General features: G+C 35.2%; 1 protein-coding gene across 5 annotated transcripts in view; it reads left to right on the forward strand.

Annotated features, from left to right (window-relative positions):
- STK33 (serine/threonine kinase 33) overlaps positions 1 to 15,756 on the forward strand; it is a 194,334-nt gene that overhangs the window by 170,075 nt on the left and 8,503 nt on the right. For 4 of the 5 annotated variants that reach the window (XM_017500333.2, XM_017500334.2, XM_017500335.2 and 1 more), the window contains one exon: positions 9,291 to 9,488. The exons of the other annotated variant lie outside the window; for it this stretch is intronic. In XM_017500333.2, the coding sequence (XP_017355822.1) occupies positions 9,291 to 9,488 (198 nt within the window). The remainder of the gene's footprint in view (positions 1 to 9,290; positions 9,489 to 15,756) is intronic. 5 annotated transcript variants of the gene reach the window in all.

Genomic DNA, 15,756 nt, shown 5'->3' on the forward strand with positions numbered 1-15,756 from the left:
ACTTTGGGAAAAGGCCTGGTGTTATCTTGTAAAGTTAACCATTTCCATATCCTACAACCAAGGAATTTCACTTCTATACCCGAGTAAGTCTTGCATATACATATATACCAGAGACAGACACAATAATATTTATAGGAGTATCTAATGGAGCAAACCCCAAAATCAACCAAAAGGCCCATTATTCAAGAATGACTACATTGTGATATAGTCTAACAACTATATAGAATATTAAAAGCAGTGAAAATGATTACATATAATCTCTGTAAAGCCATGAAATGTTATTTTTAATTCAGTCATAATTTTCTGAAGATATAATTTACTTACTGTAAAATACACAGATTTTAAAATTATAGCCTGGTGAATATTTATATATTTATACATTTGTGTAACTACCACCCAGAACAATATACACATTTCTATACCCCTAGAGAGTTCCCTTATTCCCTTTTCTTGTCAGTAACTCTCCTTACCCTCCTCTCAGAGATAACCTAGTATTCTGATTTCTTTCACCATTGAGCAGTTTTATCTGTTGATGAACTTTTAATAAATGGCATTTATAATATATGCTGTTTTGTGGCTTCTTTCACTTAATTCATACCTGTGAAATTTAGGTCGTTGTGTGAAGTGTGGGTTTTAAATGTTGTATTTCTTTGTATGAATAGAGCAGACTCATTTATCAGATTTTCCTGTTAGACATTTGGGTGTTTCTAGTTTTTACTAGAATAAAGTTGTTATAAACATTCTTGTACAGATCTCTTTGTAGACATGTGCACTCATTGCCATTAAGAATAATATATATAGAAATGAAATGGCTGTGTGAAACAGTATTTAATTTAATTAGAAATTGCCAAGAAGTTTCCAAAACAATTGTACTGGTCACCAGCAGTGTGTAAGAGTTCTAGTTTTGATCCCCATCTCCTCTAATATTTGTTATTGGTATATTTTAAATTTAGATACTCTAGTAGACATGTGGTAATATCTTACTGTGGTTTTAATTTGCACTCCCTAAACAACAGATGAAGTTGATCACCTTTGTTTATTTATTGACCTTTTGGATTTCCTCTTTCGTGAAATGCCTATATCAAGTCATTTCCCAACTTTTAAATTTGGTTTAATATATTTTTCTTATTGATTTGCATATTGTATATTGAAATATGTTATATATTCTGGATATGGGCCTTTTGTCATTTGTGTGTGTATGTATGTGTCATATTAATATGTAAATATGTCATTTATATATAACTAATATATAAATTTACACACAAATCCATACATATACATATGTATGTATATGTATATAATTTTTTTCCAGTCTATTGCTTGCCTTTCCAGTTTCTTGATGGTGTTTTTTTATCCAATTTATCATTTTTTCTTTTATGGTTAATATTTTTGTGTCCTGCCCAGTAACTATTTGCCTACCCCAAGGTAATGAAGACAATGGTCTGTGTTTCCTGCATTAAGGTATTTGTTAAATCATGAATTAATTTTTATGTATGGCATACGCAAATCAATAAATGTTATATATCACATAAACACAATTAAGGACAAAAAATATGACCATCTCAATGGATGCAGAAAAAGCATTTGATAAATTTAGCATCCCTTCATAATAAAAACTCTGAATAAATTAGGCATAAAAGAAACATACCTCAAAATAATAAAAGAAATATGTGACAAACCCACAGTCAACATCACATTGAATGGGGAAAAATTGAAAGCATTCCCTGTAAGAACCAGAACAAGACAAGGTTGCCCGCATGCACCACTCCTGTTCAACATAGTACTGGAAGTCCTAGCCAAAGCAATCAGGCAAAAGAAAGGAATAAAAGACATTCAATTTGGAAAAAAGGAAGTCAGATTATCCCTGTTCACTGATGATATGCTCTTGTATCTAAGAAAACCCTCAAGACTCCACCAGAATAAACTCTTAGATTTGATAAATGAATTTGGTAAAGTTTAAGAATACAAAATCAATGTACAACATCAGTAGTGTTTCTGTACACCAGTAACCAGCTGAAAGCCAAGGCAATCTTATTTATAATAGCTACAAAAATATGAAACACCTAGGAATAAATTTAATCACTGAGATGACAGATCTCTAACAAGGAAAACTACAAGACACTGATGAAAGAAATTATAGATGACACAAACCTATGGAAAAGCATCACATGCTCATGGGTTAGAAGAATTAATATTGTTAAAATGACTAAACTGCCCAAAGAAATCTGCAGATTCAGTGCAATCCCTATCAAAGTACCAATGTCATTTTTCACAGAATTAAAATGCTCAGCATCACTAATTACCAGAGAAATGCAAATGAAAACTGCAGTAAGATACTGTCTTACACCACTCAGAATGACTATTATTAAAAAGACAAAAAATAAAAGATGTTGATAAGGATATGGAGAAAAGGGAGCTCATACACTGTTGGTGGGAAGAAAATTAGTACAACCTCTGTAGAAAAGAGTATGGATATTTCTCAAAGAAATAAAAATAGAACTAGCATTAAATCAAGCAACCCTATCACTATGTATCTACCCAAAGTAAAATTAGTCATTATATATTAATAAAAAGATACCTATGCCCATATGTTCATCACAGCACTATTCACAGTACCAAAGATATGGAATCAACCTAAGTGTTTATCAGTGGATGATTGGATAAAGAAAATATGGCATATATACACAGTGAAATACTAAGCCATAAAAAATAATGAAACCACGTCTTGTAGCAATGTGGATGGAACTGGAGGCCATTATCTTAAGTGAAACAAGTTAGACACAAATAGATACTACATATTCTCACTTGTAAGTGGGAGCTAAATAATGTGTACATATGGATATAGAGTGTGGAATGATAGTCAATGGAGACATGGAAGAGTGAGAGAGTAGAAGGGGTGAGAATTACTTAATGGAGACAATGTACGTTATTTAAGTAATAGTTACATTTAAAGCCCTCACTTTAATAGTTACATTTAAAGCCCTCACTTCACCACTACACAATCTGTGCATGTAACAAAATTACATTTGTACCCCATAACAGTTTCAATGTATATACATTTTTAAAAGGGCAGCAGAGTGGCTCACACCTGTAATCCCAGCACTTTGGGAGGCCTAAGCAGGAGGATCACTTGAGCCCAAAATTTCAAGACCAACCTGGACAACATATCAAGATCCCATCTCTATAGTTAGAAAAAAATTAGCCAGGTGCAGTGGTGCACACGTATGTTAGGGTCACCACCACGATGGATGAATAAATTCACTCACACACAGAATATAGTGAATGAGTGGGCTGGGTGCCTGTGGCCAGTTAAAGGCACTTGAGGAGAGTGCTATAAAGAGATAACAGCCCGGCCCTAACATGCTGGCCTCGCTGGCCTTTATTCAACACACATTAAATGACAAAAACTCTGAGTCAGCACCACTAGAGGTTAAAGATTAAAGGACAGGTTCTGAGGCCTAAAACAAACACCATTAGTGCATAGTATTCCTGGCTAACCTCCCCTCAAAAGAGCCATCCAGGATGATCAAAGGTTAATTTTAGAACCACATGAGAAAATAGGTAAACTCCCCAAATTCCTTTGTTTCTACTCTAATTTATTTAACTAAGGGGACAAGGCTGCCTTCAGCCACAAACTCTAGAAAAAACTCTTAGGCCTTCCAAAATGCTTTGAGACTATATTCTGTAACTTCCTCTAACATTTTTTCTTTAATATTTTTGCCAACACCCTGATTGAACTCCCACACATATACACTATAGTCTCTTGGGAGACTGAGGTGGGAGGATCATTTTAGCCCAGCAGATCGAGGCTATAGTGAAGCATGATTGTGCCACTGTACTCTAGCCTGGGCAACAGAGCAAGAACAATTTCAATTATATATGTAATTGAAATATATATATAATATATGTTTATATAATTGAAAAGCATGTAAGCATATTTTTTTAAATACTTTAAACATACATGATGAAATATAGGAGTAAAGATTTACTTGTTTCCCTTACAGCAATGTGCAAATGGTCTCACAGTGTAATTTTGGGTGAAAAGAAGTCCCAAGGAGTGAAATACTTTTTATCAAGTTAAAATAACTAAAACAAAAAATATTCCCCTTTTTTTGCTTTTTTTAGATAAGGCCTTGGTCTGTCATGCCCACTGCAGCCTTGAACTCTTGGGCTCAAGTGATCCTTCTGCCTTAGCCTCCTGAGTAGCTGAGACTACAGGCATGTACCACTATATCCAGCTAATTAAAAAAATACACTTTTGTAACATAGGGGTATTCCTATATTGCCCAGGCTGGTCTCAAACTCCTGAGCACGAGGGGTCCTCCGGCCTCATCTTCCTAAACAGTTGGGGTTACAAGCTTGAGCCACCACACCTGGCTAATATTCCTTTTTGAATGCACATGGTTGTGATAAAAAATATAAAACAAAAGCAAAGAAATGTTAATCACAGACTCTGGATAGCAGTCACCTCAGATGTTAGAAGGCAGGAAGACAAAATGGAGGAAAACTAGGTGTATGGATGCAAGTTATTGTTTGTTTTCTAGTTTTCTTGCTTTGTAGTTGTGTGGTTTGGAATATATTAAGTAGAAAGCTCAGCTATACCTCTAACTAGAAATTCTCAGCAGGCAGTTGCAAATGTACTTCTGGAATAAGGATAAATTCATTAATTTCTCAAACCATTTTCTCCTGTTATATACTGTTGGTGGGAGTGCAAATTATTAATAGTTCAACCGTTGTGGGAAGCCGTGTGGCAATTCCTCAAAGAGCTAAAAACAGAACTACCATTTAACTCAGCAATTCCACTGCTGGGTATATTCCCAGGGGAATATAAATTATTCTACCATAAAAACGTATGCCTGTGAATGTTTATTGCAGCACTCTTCACAGTAGCAAAGACATGGAATCAGCCTAAATGCCCATCATTGACAGATTGGATAAAAAAAATGTGGTGCATACACACCATGGAATTCTATGCAGCCATAAAAAAAGAACAAGATCATGTCTTTTGTGGGAATGTGGCTGGAGCTAGAGGCTGTTATCTTTAGCAAACTAACGTGGGAACAAAAAACCAAATACCACATGTTCTCAGTTACAAGTGGGAACTAAATTATGAGAACTCATGGATACAAAGAGGGGAACAACAGACACTGGGACCTACTTGAGGGTGGAGGATGGGAGGAGGGAGAGGACCAGAAAAAAAAGTAACTTGGATATTAGCCTTAGTAACTAGGTGACAAAATAATCTGTACAACAAACCCTTGTGACACGTATTTACCTATATAAAAAACCTGCTCATGTACTCCTAAACCTAAAAAATGTTTTTAAAAAATTTTTTAAATTAAAAACCAACAACATTTTATCCCAAACTATAAACTACTATTTTGTAAATAGTCCCTGTGAATATTTAAATTGTTTCAGATCTTTTCTATTATATTAGTAGTGCAACAGATGTTCTTGTAAATATGTGTTTGCATACTGTGTCAGTTTACATAAGCTAAATTTTTAACAGTGGAATTACTGGTCAGAGAGAATATGCAATTTACATTTTGATCAATTATTGCTAATTTATCTTCTCATAAAAAGCAAGTGAGAGTGATTGTTCCCCCACACCCTCACCAACACAGGGAATATCAAACTTAAATTTTTCTCCATCTATTAGGTGAAAATTGGCACCACATTGTTTTGACTTGGATTTTATTTTGTGAAGTTGGCCATTCTTTTACATGTTTTTAAATAAAGTGTTCCATTTTTCTATTGAAAAAATTTACTCCTAGGAACATTACAAAATAAAGTGTTCTAGCTCTTTGCAAAAATAGAGAATGATGACTATATGCTAAAGATCCAGAATGTTTCCTTTAGCTTTGTTGATTTGGATTCGTACCATCTCACCCCAGCTCATCATGTCATTCATTCATTTATTTTAAAGTACTTATTAAGTACTTATTGTTCACAGAGCACTGATAGACACTGTCCTTTAAAAGGCGATATTTTTTTTAGATTAGGAAAAGTGATTGGGTCTCCAATATGGGGCCTGTCTACTAAGGGATTAAATTCAAATCTTAGTATTTAAGCAGTTCTTCTCTTCCATGCATTTCATTTTTCTAGTTGTTCAATGTTAAATTAATACTCTCAGCTATCTGTTGGTTAAGCAAGTGGAAATTTATTTATCCAAAAGGCTGGATCTCTGCTTGTGATAGCTTCAGATTATCAAACTATTGCTACTGCTTTCTTGCCATTTGCTACTTTGCAATTTATGAGTTCAGTATTTGACCACCTAGAAGTAGCCAGTAAAAGGAGTTCAGAGGTTAGTGTTCTGATGGTGAGGTGATGTATACGTCTACAGTTCTACCCCAGTTTTGGTTGGTTGGTTGGTTGCTTCATTCGTAATTTCTGTTGAAAGAAGGCTCATGATACATTCCTGTGGGCCACTTATTATTGGTTAGTCCAAGTATCTGATACAATTTATCTTTCAACTGCTAGCAAGCAAGAAGTAGGTGGTGTAGTAAGTTATCAGATGAACTTTAGACAACAGGGAAAGCCTGGACTCTATACCACCCAGTCCAGGCTTGATATCTCAAGAGAGTATAGGAGGCAAAGGGCTAAAAATTTAGGATAATACTCTTATTCTAGATTTTTTGCTTTTCTCCACAATCTCTATAGATTGATAAATAGGGTCATTTCTTTAGGTAGTAAAACACTGTCCTTTAGACATGTAGAATATCAGCTACCAAGCTCTTGGGTGTATATGTATGTGAACCAGGCATTTGAAAGATTGTTAGAGATGCAGATTCAAAATAATGTAGGCAATCCGTGCTTTGTACAGTACTGTAGGACAGTAAAATGGCAGAGCAGGTTGAAACTGTGAAAAAACGATCTCAGTGATCAATGTGAAAAGTTATGATTGTTACATGCCTTTTACATTTTTGCCAAAATGTTAATAACTCTCTGATGGTTATAAATATATAGGGAAATGGGTCAAAAGTAATGCTGATATTCATTTAGTACACTGTAATTTAGAATGTCAGAAATACTGAGAATTAAAGTATCTTTTAAAATAAAATACTTATTAAAATTCATTTAAATAGTGCTTACCTTCTTCTTACCATATAACTTACAAGACAGAGGGAACATCATTTTTATGCCTTGGCAAATACTCTTTTGAATGGTGGTAAGTGTCAGCATTCCGAGTCAGCTTTTTTCTTTTATTATTCCATTCATATTTTATTCAGTTTTCACTTTGAGCATTATCACTTTTATTTTCTTTGCTGTGCTGTCATCTTTGTTGGCTAATTCCCTGGGAGACAAGGAGGCAACACAACTACACACTTTCCTGTCTATGTGTAAACTGAATAGCGGATGCCCAATGTCTAATCACCAACAGCCTTTGAGAGAAGTGACAAAGTTGGTCACTGATCATGATATGTGTTTGCTTTGTGACTGAAGAGGTAGCAGTGCAGTTTGAACTTTATGCAGTTCTCGTTCATATATCATGTTGACTGAAACGTAAACTCTACTCTTGGGGTACTAATGCTGTTTAAGCATTAGTAATAAGTCCTGATATGCCTGAAATGCAGGCATATCAGGACTGTGCAGAGCAAGAACTGCCTAAATAAATGGGCTGTCACATCATATTGGTTGCATATGAGCTCGATAGTAATTATAATTTTGTTGTACATGATGGTTTTATAATGAGCTCACTCTTTAAGGCTGGCTTCTTAGAGGTGATCTACAGAATGTAAGTGTTTGCTTTGCTATCTATATCAAGGTAAACTAGATTATGCTGTGATAACAAATGACACCCAAATCTCAGTGGTCGTAGTACCTTCCATGGCCAGTTGGCTAGGAGGAGAGGAGGATGTTCTGTTTCACTTTGTCCTTACTCAGGAACCCAGGCTGAGGCAGACTTCTCTGTGCTTCTGTAATGATCAGTGCAGGAATTGGAAACATGATGAATTGCCTACTATCTCTTAAAGTTTTCACCCAGAAGTGATACATACCATTTCTAATCATGAATCACTGGCCAAAGTAAGGCACATGGTCATGTCCCAGCATGGGTAGAGAAGTGAAATTCTACCATGAGCCTGGAAGGAAGAAATGTTGGGCAAGTAGCATTAGTGATGACCACAGTTTCCAAAGACTTAACCTAGGGAGGGCTTGCAGGGAGGAGCCACCGAGGACTGGGATTGCAGATGAACAAGTACAGAACCAGTGTAAGGTGTAATGGGATGCTATGAATGTGGTAGATAGGAGTACTGAGCTTCTTAAAACAAGGGGACAGAACCACAGAGAATTAATTGCATAGTGATCCTTATTTAGTTATTAGCCTTCCATCTTTAGTGTTTGTCTCTGTCTTTAATCACAAATACGTTAAACTCAACAAGTCCTCAACAGTGTATTCCAATGGGTACTCTTCAGTACCCTGCCTCATAGTTTTCTGTGTCATGGAGGCTAAACATTTCAATACATCCACATACCAGAGTCATTTAGAATCACTTCATAGCTGTGCCCACACCTGAACTTCTCATTTTAATCTAAATGTGATTCAAATTTTTTGTCTAAATTTTCTCTAACAGTCTGAGGTAAGAACAAAAATATTTAAGACACACCTAATCAAGCAGGGGCCATTTGAGCTTGCATCATTATTTCTTGTCACATTAAATGGGATATTATATTTGGGAAAATACAGTTAATATAAAATGGTCAGTTTTGGTATGGTATAGTCATATGCTGAGATAAGAACACTGTACCAAGTCAGTTATAATCCAGTGACCATATTATATTTAAATCTTGCAGATAGGTAAGAGATTTCAAATTAAATATCTATATTCTTAGATATAGTGCTTGACTAATTGACTAAATTTAGATTTTTTTGCCTAGATATTTTGATGTTGTAGAGACTTATCCTTAGCACTGGAACCACTGGCCTTTGGACACCTTTAGTTCTTTCAGCCTCCCTCTCAGTTTTCTAAGAACAGTGCTATAGGGGAGTTTTGGATTCCAGGAAATTGCCCTGTGTGGTGTTCTTTGCACAAGCTGCATTGTTCTTTCAAGCCTGAGTATTTCCCCTCTCAACTTGGACCTATTACAAGTGATATCATGCAAGGGATGTGAGCCATGTCAGTACAGGGAGTGTACTCGTGTGGTCATCAGAAGTTTTCATATTTATTTAGCATTATAATCTTTTCCATGTGACTGTTACTGAATTTGGGAGACTATCTCGCTAAATGATGTAGGTATCGTCTCAATTATTTAAGTTCTTTATAACACCAAACATTCATTGTTAATATTAGGGCAATACACTTTCTTTGGTGAGACCAACCAATGTATTAGAGATGATGAAAGAATGGAAAAATAACCCGGAAAGTGATGAGGAAAATACAACAAAAGAGAAGAATAATCCGTCCACTAAAAAAAAGTTGAAAAGTTACCAACGCTGGGGAAATGTCCGTGATGCCAATTATATTTCAGATGAAGAGGAGGAAAAACAGGTAGGAAAAAAATCATTGCTGCATTTTCTCCAAAGTGTAAAATACCCTCACCACACCTGGAACATTTTTTTGCAAATCTGTCTTTTTCTTGTTAGTTTGTAAACAAAGACCCAGGATTATACAGCAAGTAATTTCTGCCTTATAGGCTAGCACGATTTAGCAGTATGGCCTACATGCTTATTTTAAGATTGGTGATTATGTAGGGCAGGGGTCTGCCAACTTTTTCTATATGGAAACAGAGTAAATATTTTAGGCTTTGTGGGCCATAGTAGTCTGCGTCACAACGACTCGTCTCTGACATTGTAGTGTGAAAACAGCCCAGACAACAAATGAATGAATGTGGACATGTTCCAACTCAACTACTTTTTTCTCCCCAAAAACAGATGGCATGCCAAATTTGGCCCATGGATCAAAATTAATAATTTTTGTACTTTACCAGACTATAAAATTGGGAATGGCTCTATGTATTTCTTAGAAAATGATAATTATTATATTATTCAGTTATTTTTGTCTGAATTTATGGTAACCAAAACTTTTTATATAGGTTTATTATTTTACCTTTTTACTTCTGAATACAGTTTTATTCTATTTAATTAATAGAATGGAGTAACATTTTTATTAGTTCTAGATTGTGGTCTATTAACTGGATATCCTGACAAAGTTTACCCAAAGCTCCCCTTCCTTGCTTTCTTTTTTTGTTTCTGCGTTTGCAGAAAATTTTTCTGTATGTGTTTGTTCTCCTTCTTGTCTTGAAATCTAATTAACATACATTAGCTATTATTTAATAAATGAGCATCCTGCCAGCGGGGACTGTGTTCACCTCGGGGCAGCCAGACTTCTCGTGAGGAGTTGCTGGTTTCTGATTCTGAGATGCCTAGAATTAGGCGGAGTGGGGAGAGGGACTGCCAGGGTAAACCCTGGACCAGACTCAGGGAGGTACAGTGTTGCTGGCCCACACGCCTCCATGCCAAGAATCCTCTCAGTAACTTACAGAAAGGGACATGGTAGCATGCTCTATTCACTGATTCTGATTTAGTGGTTGAGAATTCTTCATTACTTTATAGCAAATGTTTAGATAATAATAAGGATAACGACGATTCAGGTATTTTGAGATTATAATATTTTTACTATAAATTGTTAGCATAAGTTAACATACTAGAGAAGAAAAAGATAATTCAAGCTCATTGAATTCTCTTTTTCCTCTCTAGCATGTTAACAACTCCTGTGATGCTTAGTTCTTAAAAATAATATCATAACATGAGCTAAAATAATAAATATTTTATTTTAAAAATAAAATATTGTATTTATTTTAAATAAATAAAAATAATATAATATCCTTAAAAATAATATCATAAAATTCAATGTTTGCATTTCTTATTGAACATAGTTTGAAGATTTTTGTTGGCTGACTTGGCATTTTATGCACATATACATACATATGCACACACATACACATATACACATATACTCACATATTCTTATACATACATCTACAAATACTCACATCTGTACAGCTATACACACATGTTTTGTGGCCTTGAGTTCTATTTGTCACTGAATTGAACATAAAATATGCTTGTGAACCAGATGTCTTTCGTCTCCTTTTCCATCTCCATGTCACACCTTTCCCCTCTCACTCTCCAGCCGCCCCTGCAAGTCACAAATTAATGGAAGTTGCTATGTGGTTCTCAGCTACATCAACTAGGGAACAGAAGAATTGGAATTTGAATTGTTTGTGGACACTAGAACTATACCAGTGGGTTGACATTTTAAGAATATAGGAATTGTAAGAATATTGGTTGGTATTTTAGGAATGTAGGTTTCATCAACAGGAAGAATTTTTCCGTAGTCAGAGTTCACCAGCAGTGGAAAAGGCTGGACCGTGGGTAACAAGCCCTCCACCTCCCCATCATTGGAAGTATTCAAGCAGACTCTGGAAGGTTACTTTTTACAAATGCCATAACAGGAATTATTGCAAAGTGGGTAGGAGCTTTGCCCTCCCTTAACGTTCTCTAAGGAACTTTCCCATGCTTAGGTTTGGGAATTTCTCAAAAGCCAGAGTAATCATACCTTTCAAAAAAGTGGCAGAGCTCTTGGAAAACTGGTAGAGAGTAAGTGAGGATGTGTTAAAAACAAAAGCACTTGAACTCAGCACCTTTCTCCTTCTCTAAGTCATAGTCCCTTAGTTCCATATGCTTTGGACATGATGGAAACATGCAGTCTGCATCTTCTCATTGTTCATATTTGGACTAAGGTATCACATGACACTTGTTTCAAATTTGCTTTCAATAGTTGGCATTTGGCAACGTCCTTTTGTTCATTTCTACCTTTGCTTGGTTATGGTATTCTGAGGACAGTAATGTTCTCTCATGTATATCTTGTTTCTCACATGCTGAGGACATCTAGAGAATGTTTTGTGCTGTTGGTAATCCTCTGAATTCCCTAAGACAAAGTCGTTATCTGCTTTACTGGATAGACTCGACCTTTACTCCTGCAATAGCATTTGCTCGTCTTCCAGTGAGACACCCGGCAGATCAGTGCTTATTGCAGTAGTGTGCCATTTTATACTGGGTCCTTAATGATTCCTGATAAATGGTATCATGCTTTCATTATTCATAAGCTGAGAAAACAATTGGAGAGAAATGAATGTCTATAATTAAAGTATACCTCCCCATAACCATAGAGGACGGGACTGAAACCTCCATATGCAATAAAAGTATATCTCATTATGGAATTCTTACTTCATAATGGAGAATCCTCTTAGTCGTAAAATTGTTTATTTAACACAATGAATTTGTTTAATGAAAATAGAAGATTTTTGTTATTATTTTCTTTTGTGATCATTTTTCCTTGACTGAAAACCTAGTTTTATGGCATTGTAGGAGATAGTACATGTAGCAGTTGCTTTATCTAGGCTAGAAAGTAGAAAGACATGGTGGTTTAGAAACTTTGAAAAATTATTTTGAGAAGTGATGTGTTCATAAAACATTTTTTCAAAGACAGGAAATGTTGAGATTTAAATAGCATTGAAATTTAATACTTTGATATGTTGATAATGTTTCTGTGAGGAATACTTAACGTTTTTGTGATATTTTAGTTGAGAGAAATAAAAATTTCCTTTTCCTGAAAATTATATTTTAGCTCTCTGAGTCCATGAAAATTGGCCATCATATGAAAATATGATGGTACTTGTGCAATTGTGGCACACTTTCATATCCCAATATTGAAGCATTGCAGCATGGCATATGTGCCCAAGCACAGCCCTTAAAATATCATAATAGCTAAAAGCAAAACTTCGAATCTAGGCTGCCTGGATTCAGATCTGGCTTCACCACTTAAAAGCTTTATGATGTTGAGCAAGTCTCTAGGACTCCATTTTTCATCTGTAAAATAGGAATAATAATCTCATCAACTAAGGACTAAGTGAAATCATGTGTGTAACATTCTTGGCACATGGTAAGTACCCATTCATGTTAGCTATTATTACTTTCATTATTATATTACTAAAAAGTGTATATAGAATATTACTAAAATTGCGTATATTTTCCTGGCTGTATCAAGATTCCTTTGGGTATAAGTGTGGGCATAAACTAGTAAAGAAACCAAGATATTTCATTTTCAAAAGTGATAATGTGCTGCCTCTAACCTCATTTGCCCTCTGAATTTGATGAGGTTCCTAGGGTACTGTGGTAGATCAGATTCTTGTTTCCAATTAATTATTCCTTTCCTGTAAATAATTTGTACATGGATACCCTTTGCCATGTGACTTTGCAGTTCTCCCTACTAGAACTGTTGAAGGCTATTTTCTCACCCTACTAATGTTGGTCTTGGTTGTTATTCCGGCTGATGGAATGTTAAAGGGTGTAATATAAGCGGAGACCTCAAAAGTGTTTGCATCATGTAGCTTGCTCCCTTCTATTTCTGTTACTTGCCATGAGAAAAGCATGCCTGCAGAAAACCACGGGTTTCAGAATTATGGAGATTTGTGGAACACATCTGAATTCAGTCCAATACCTGATATTTAGCCTAGCACAACCAAACTCTGCAATTAATTGAGAAAAGTAAATACTTGCTGTTACAAGATACTGGAATTTTTGCAGTTGTTTGCTGTATAGTTGTGTAGGAAAGACTTAACATAGGCAGCCTAAACTGCCATCCTTCAAAAGACCTATTTATTTGCAAGGTTGACCCTTGGCTTATTTCTGGGAACTTAGATTTTTGGGCAGTTACTATCATTAACTGATAAGAATAGCTAATTTTGTCCAAACTGTTTGTGCAAACAATATGGTTTATGGTGAATACCTACGTTCCTTCTGGGAGTCTGGGAGTTTGGTAAGTGCTAGGCAGAGGCTGCCTACATGACCATGGGTGCTGAGTCTCCAGTGAGCTTCCATGGTTGGAAACATTTCACACATGCTGTCACAACTAACTCCAGAGGGAATTAAGCACAGCCTGTGCAATTCCCCTGGGAGAGAACACTTGGAAGCTTGTTTGTGGTTTCTCTTGGACTTAGCCTGAAGTGCTTTTCATTTTGCTGGTTGCGCTTTGCATCCTTGCACTATAATAAGTTTTAACCATGAGTACGAATATAAATGTGGAGCCCTTTGAGTCCTTCTAGTGACTCGTCAGACCTGGGGCTGATTGTGTGGACCTCTCAAACATAGTTGAATAACTACTGCAATAACAGACTAATACAGGTACAAATAACTAATTATGCTAACATGAATCTTGACCTGTTATTTGATCTAATGCTGTTTGCAGTGTGAGTTGCTGCCTCGGATTCATAGGCTCCCATAAACAAGGCTTTTGTTCTAAGGGGATATTTTGTCCCCCGTCTACTCCCACACAAGAGCTTTTTGTATAAGGCTTAGGTTTTACCACAGGCTTAACCAGATTCCCATTGTTTAAAAGAGGTATTAGTGAATCCTTTAAATCACTTTCCTCTCTTCTCAAGCCTGACTTTTGCTCAGCTCCCCTTAGGGCTTATGGCTGTTTGGCTATGCAATGCATATCCTTTATCGGTGGAGAACCAACCCATTGTGGTTGGGTTATAACAAGTATTGCTTCAATTTCAAATGTATTAATTTGGGTCCATTTATCTCTTACCCTACCTTTATGCTATACAAGTTACGTGTATTACACCTACATAATTATAAACCCCACAAAATAATATTATTTTTGCTTTAAATTCATTTGTGTTTTCAAGAAATTAAGAGGAAAAATTATCTTATATTTATCCAGATACTTACCAATTCTGATACTCTTTTTTTTTTTTCCTTTGATCATTTTTTCTGATGAAGTATCTGTGGAAATTTAAAATGTTCTTTGCTTATATGTATTGTGTAACTTTTCTCTGGATGCTTTCAAGATCATCTCATCTTTGATTTTTCAGCAGTTTGACAATGCGATTGCTAAGTGTGTTCTTCTTCACAGTTATCCTGCTTGAGGTTTGCTGAGATCCATGAATTTATAAATGTGTGCCTTTAGCCACGTTTCGGAAGTTTTGTCATTGTCTTTTTTTTTTTCTGAAACTCCAATTACTCATATATTAGACAGTTTGCTATCGTTCTAAAGGTTCCTGAGACACTATCTCTTTTTTAAACCTCTTTTTTTCTATTCTTTACATTGGATACTTTCTGTTGATCTATCTTCACACTTACTGGCTCTTAATGACTTAATGCCAGTACATTGAGAAAGTTATATGAAATGGCCAAATTTCTTTTAAAAGTACAAAAACAGTTACACAAAATTAGAAAATTTGAATCATTCTATATTTATTTTTAAAATCGTATCTGTAATAAAGAACTTTCCTAAAAAGAAAACTTTATTCCCAAATGATTTTACTGGCTAATTCTTCTAAATATTTAAAGAAGAAATAAGAGAAAACTTATACACAAATTCTTGAGAATATTTCCCAACTCATTTATAAGGTACGCTTGCCTTATAAATAACAGTACCTAAACATGACAAGAATGTTACAAGAAAATTATTAGCCAATATCTCTCATAAATTATAGACATAAAAATTTCAAATGATATTAGCAAACTGAATCCAGAAATGTGTAAGAGAATAGCATATCATAATTAAGTGTGCAGTGTATTCCAGGAGTGTAGGTTTGGATTAAATTCGCTATATATAGATAAAGGAGAAAGCTATATAATTATTTCAATAATTTTGGGAAAAGCATTTGATAAAATTCCACACTCAAACATGAGAAAATCCTCAACAGACTAGGAATAAAAGGGAAATTCTTTTTTTTTTTTTTTTT

Source organism: Cebus imitator, unplaced genomic scaffold (assembly GCF_001604975.1).
Source record: "Cebus imitator isolate Cc_AM_T3 unplaced genomic scaffold, Cebus_imitator-1.0 Scaffold265, whole genome shotgun sequence".
In the NCBI taxonomy this organism is placed as follows: Eukaryota; Metazoa; Chordata; class Mammalia; order Primates; family Cebidae; genus Cebus; species Cebus imitator.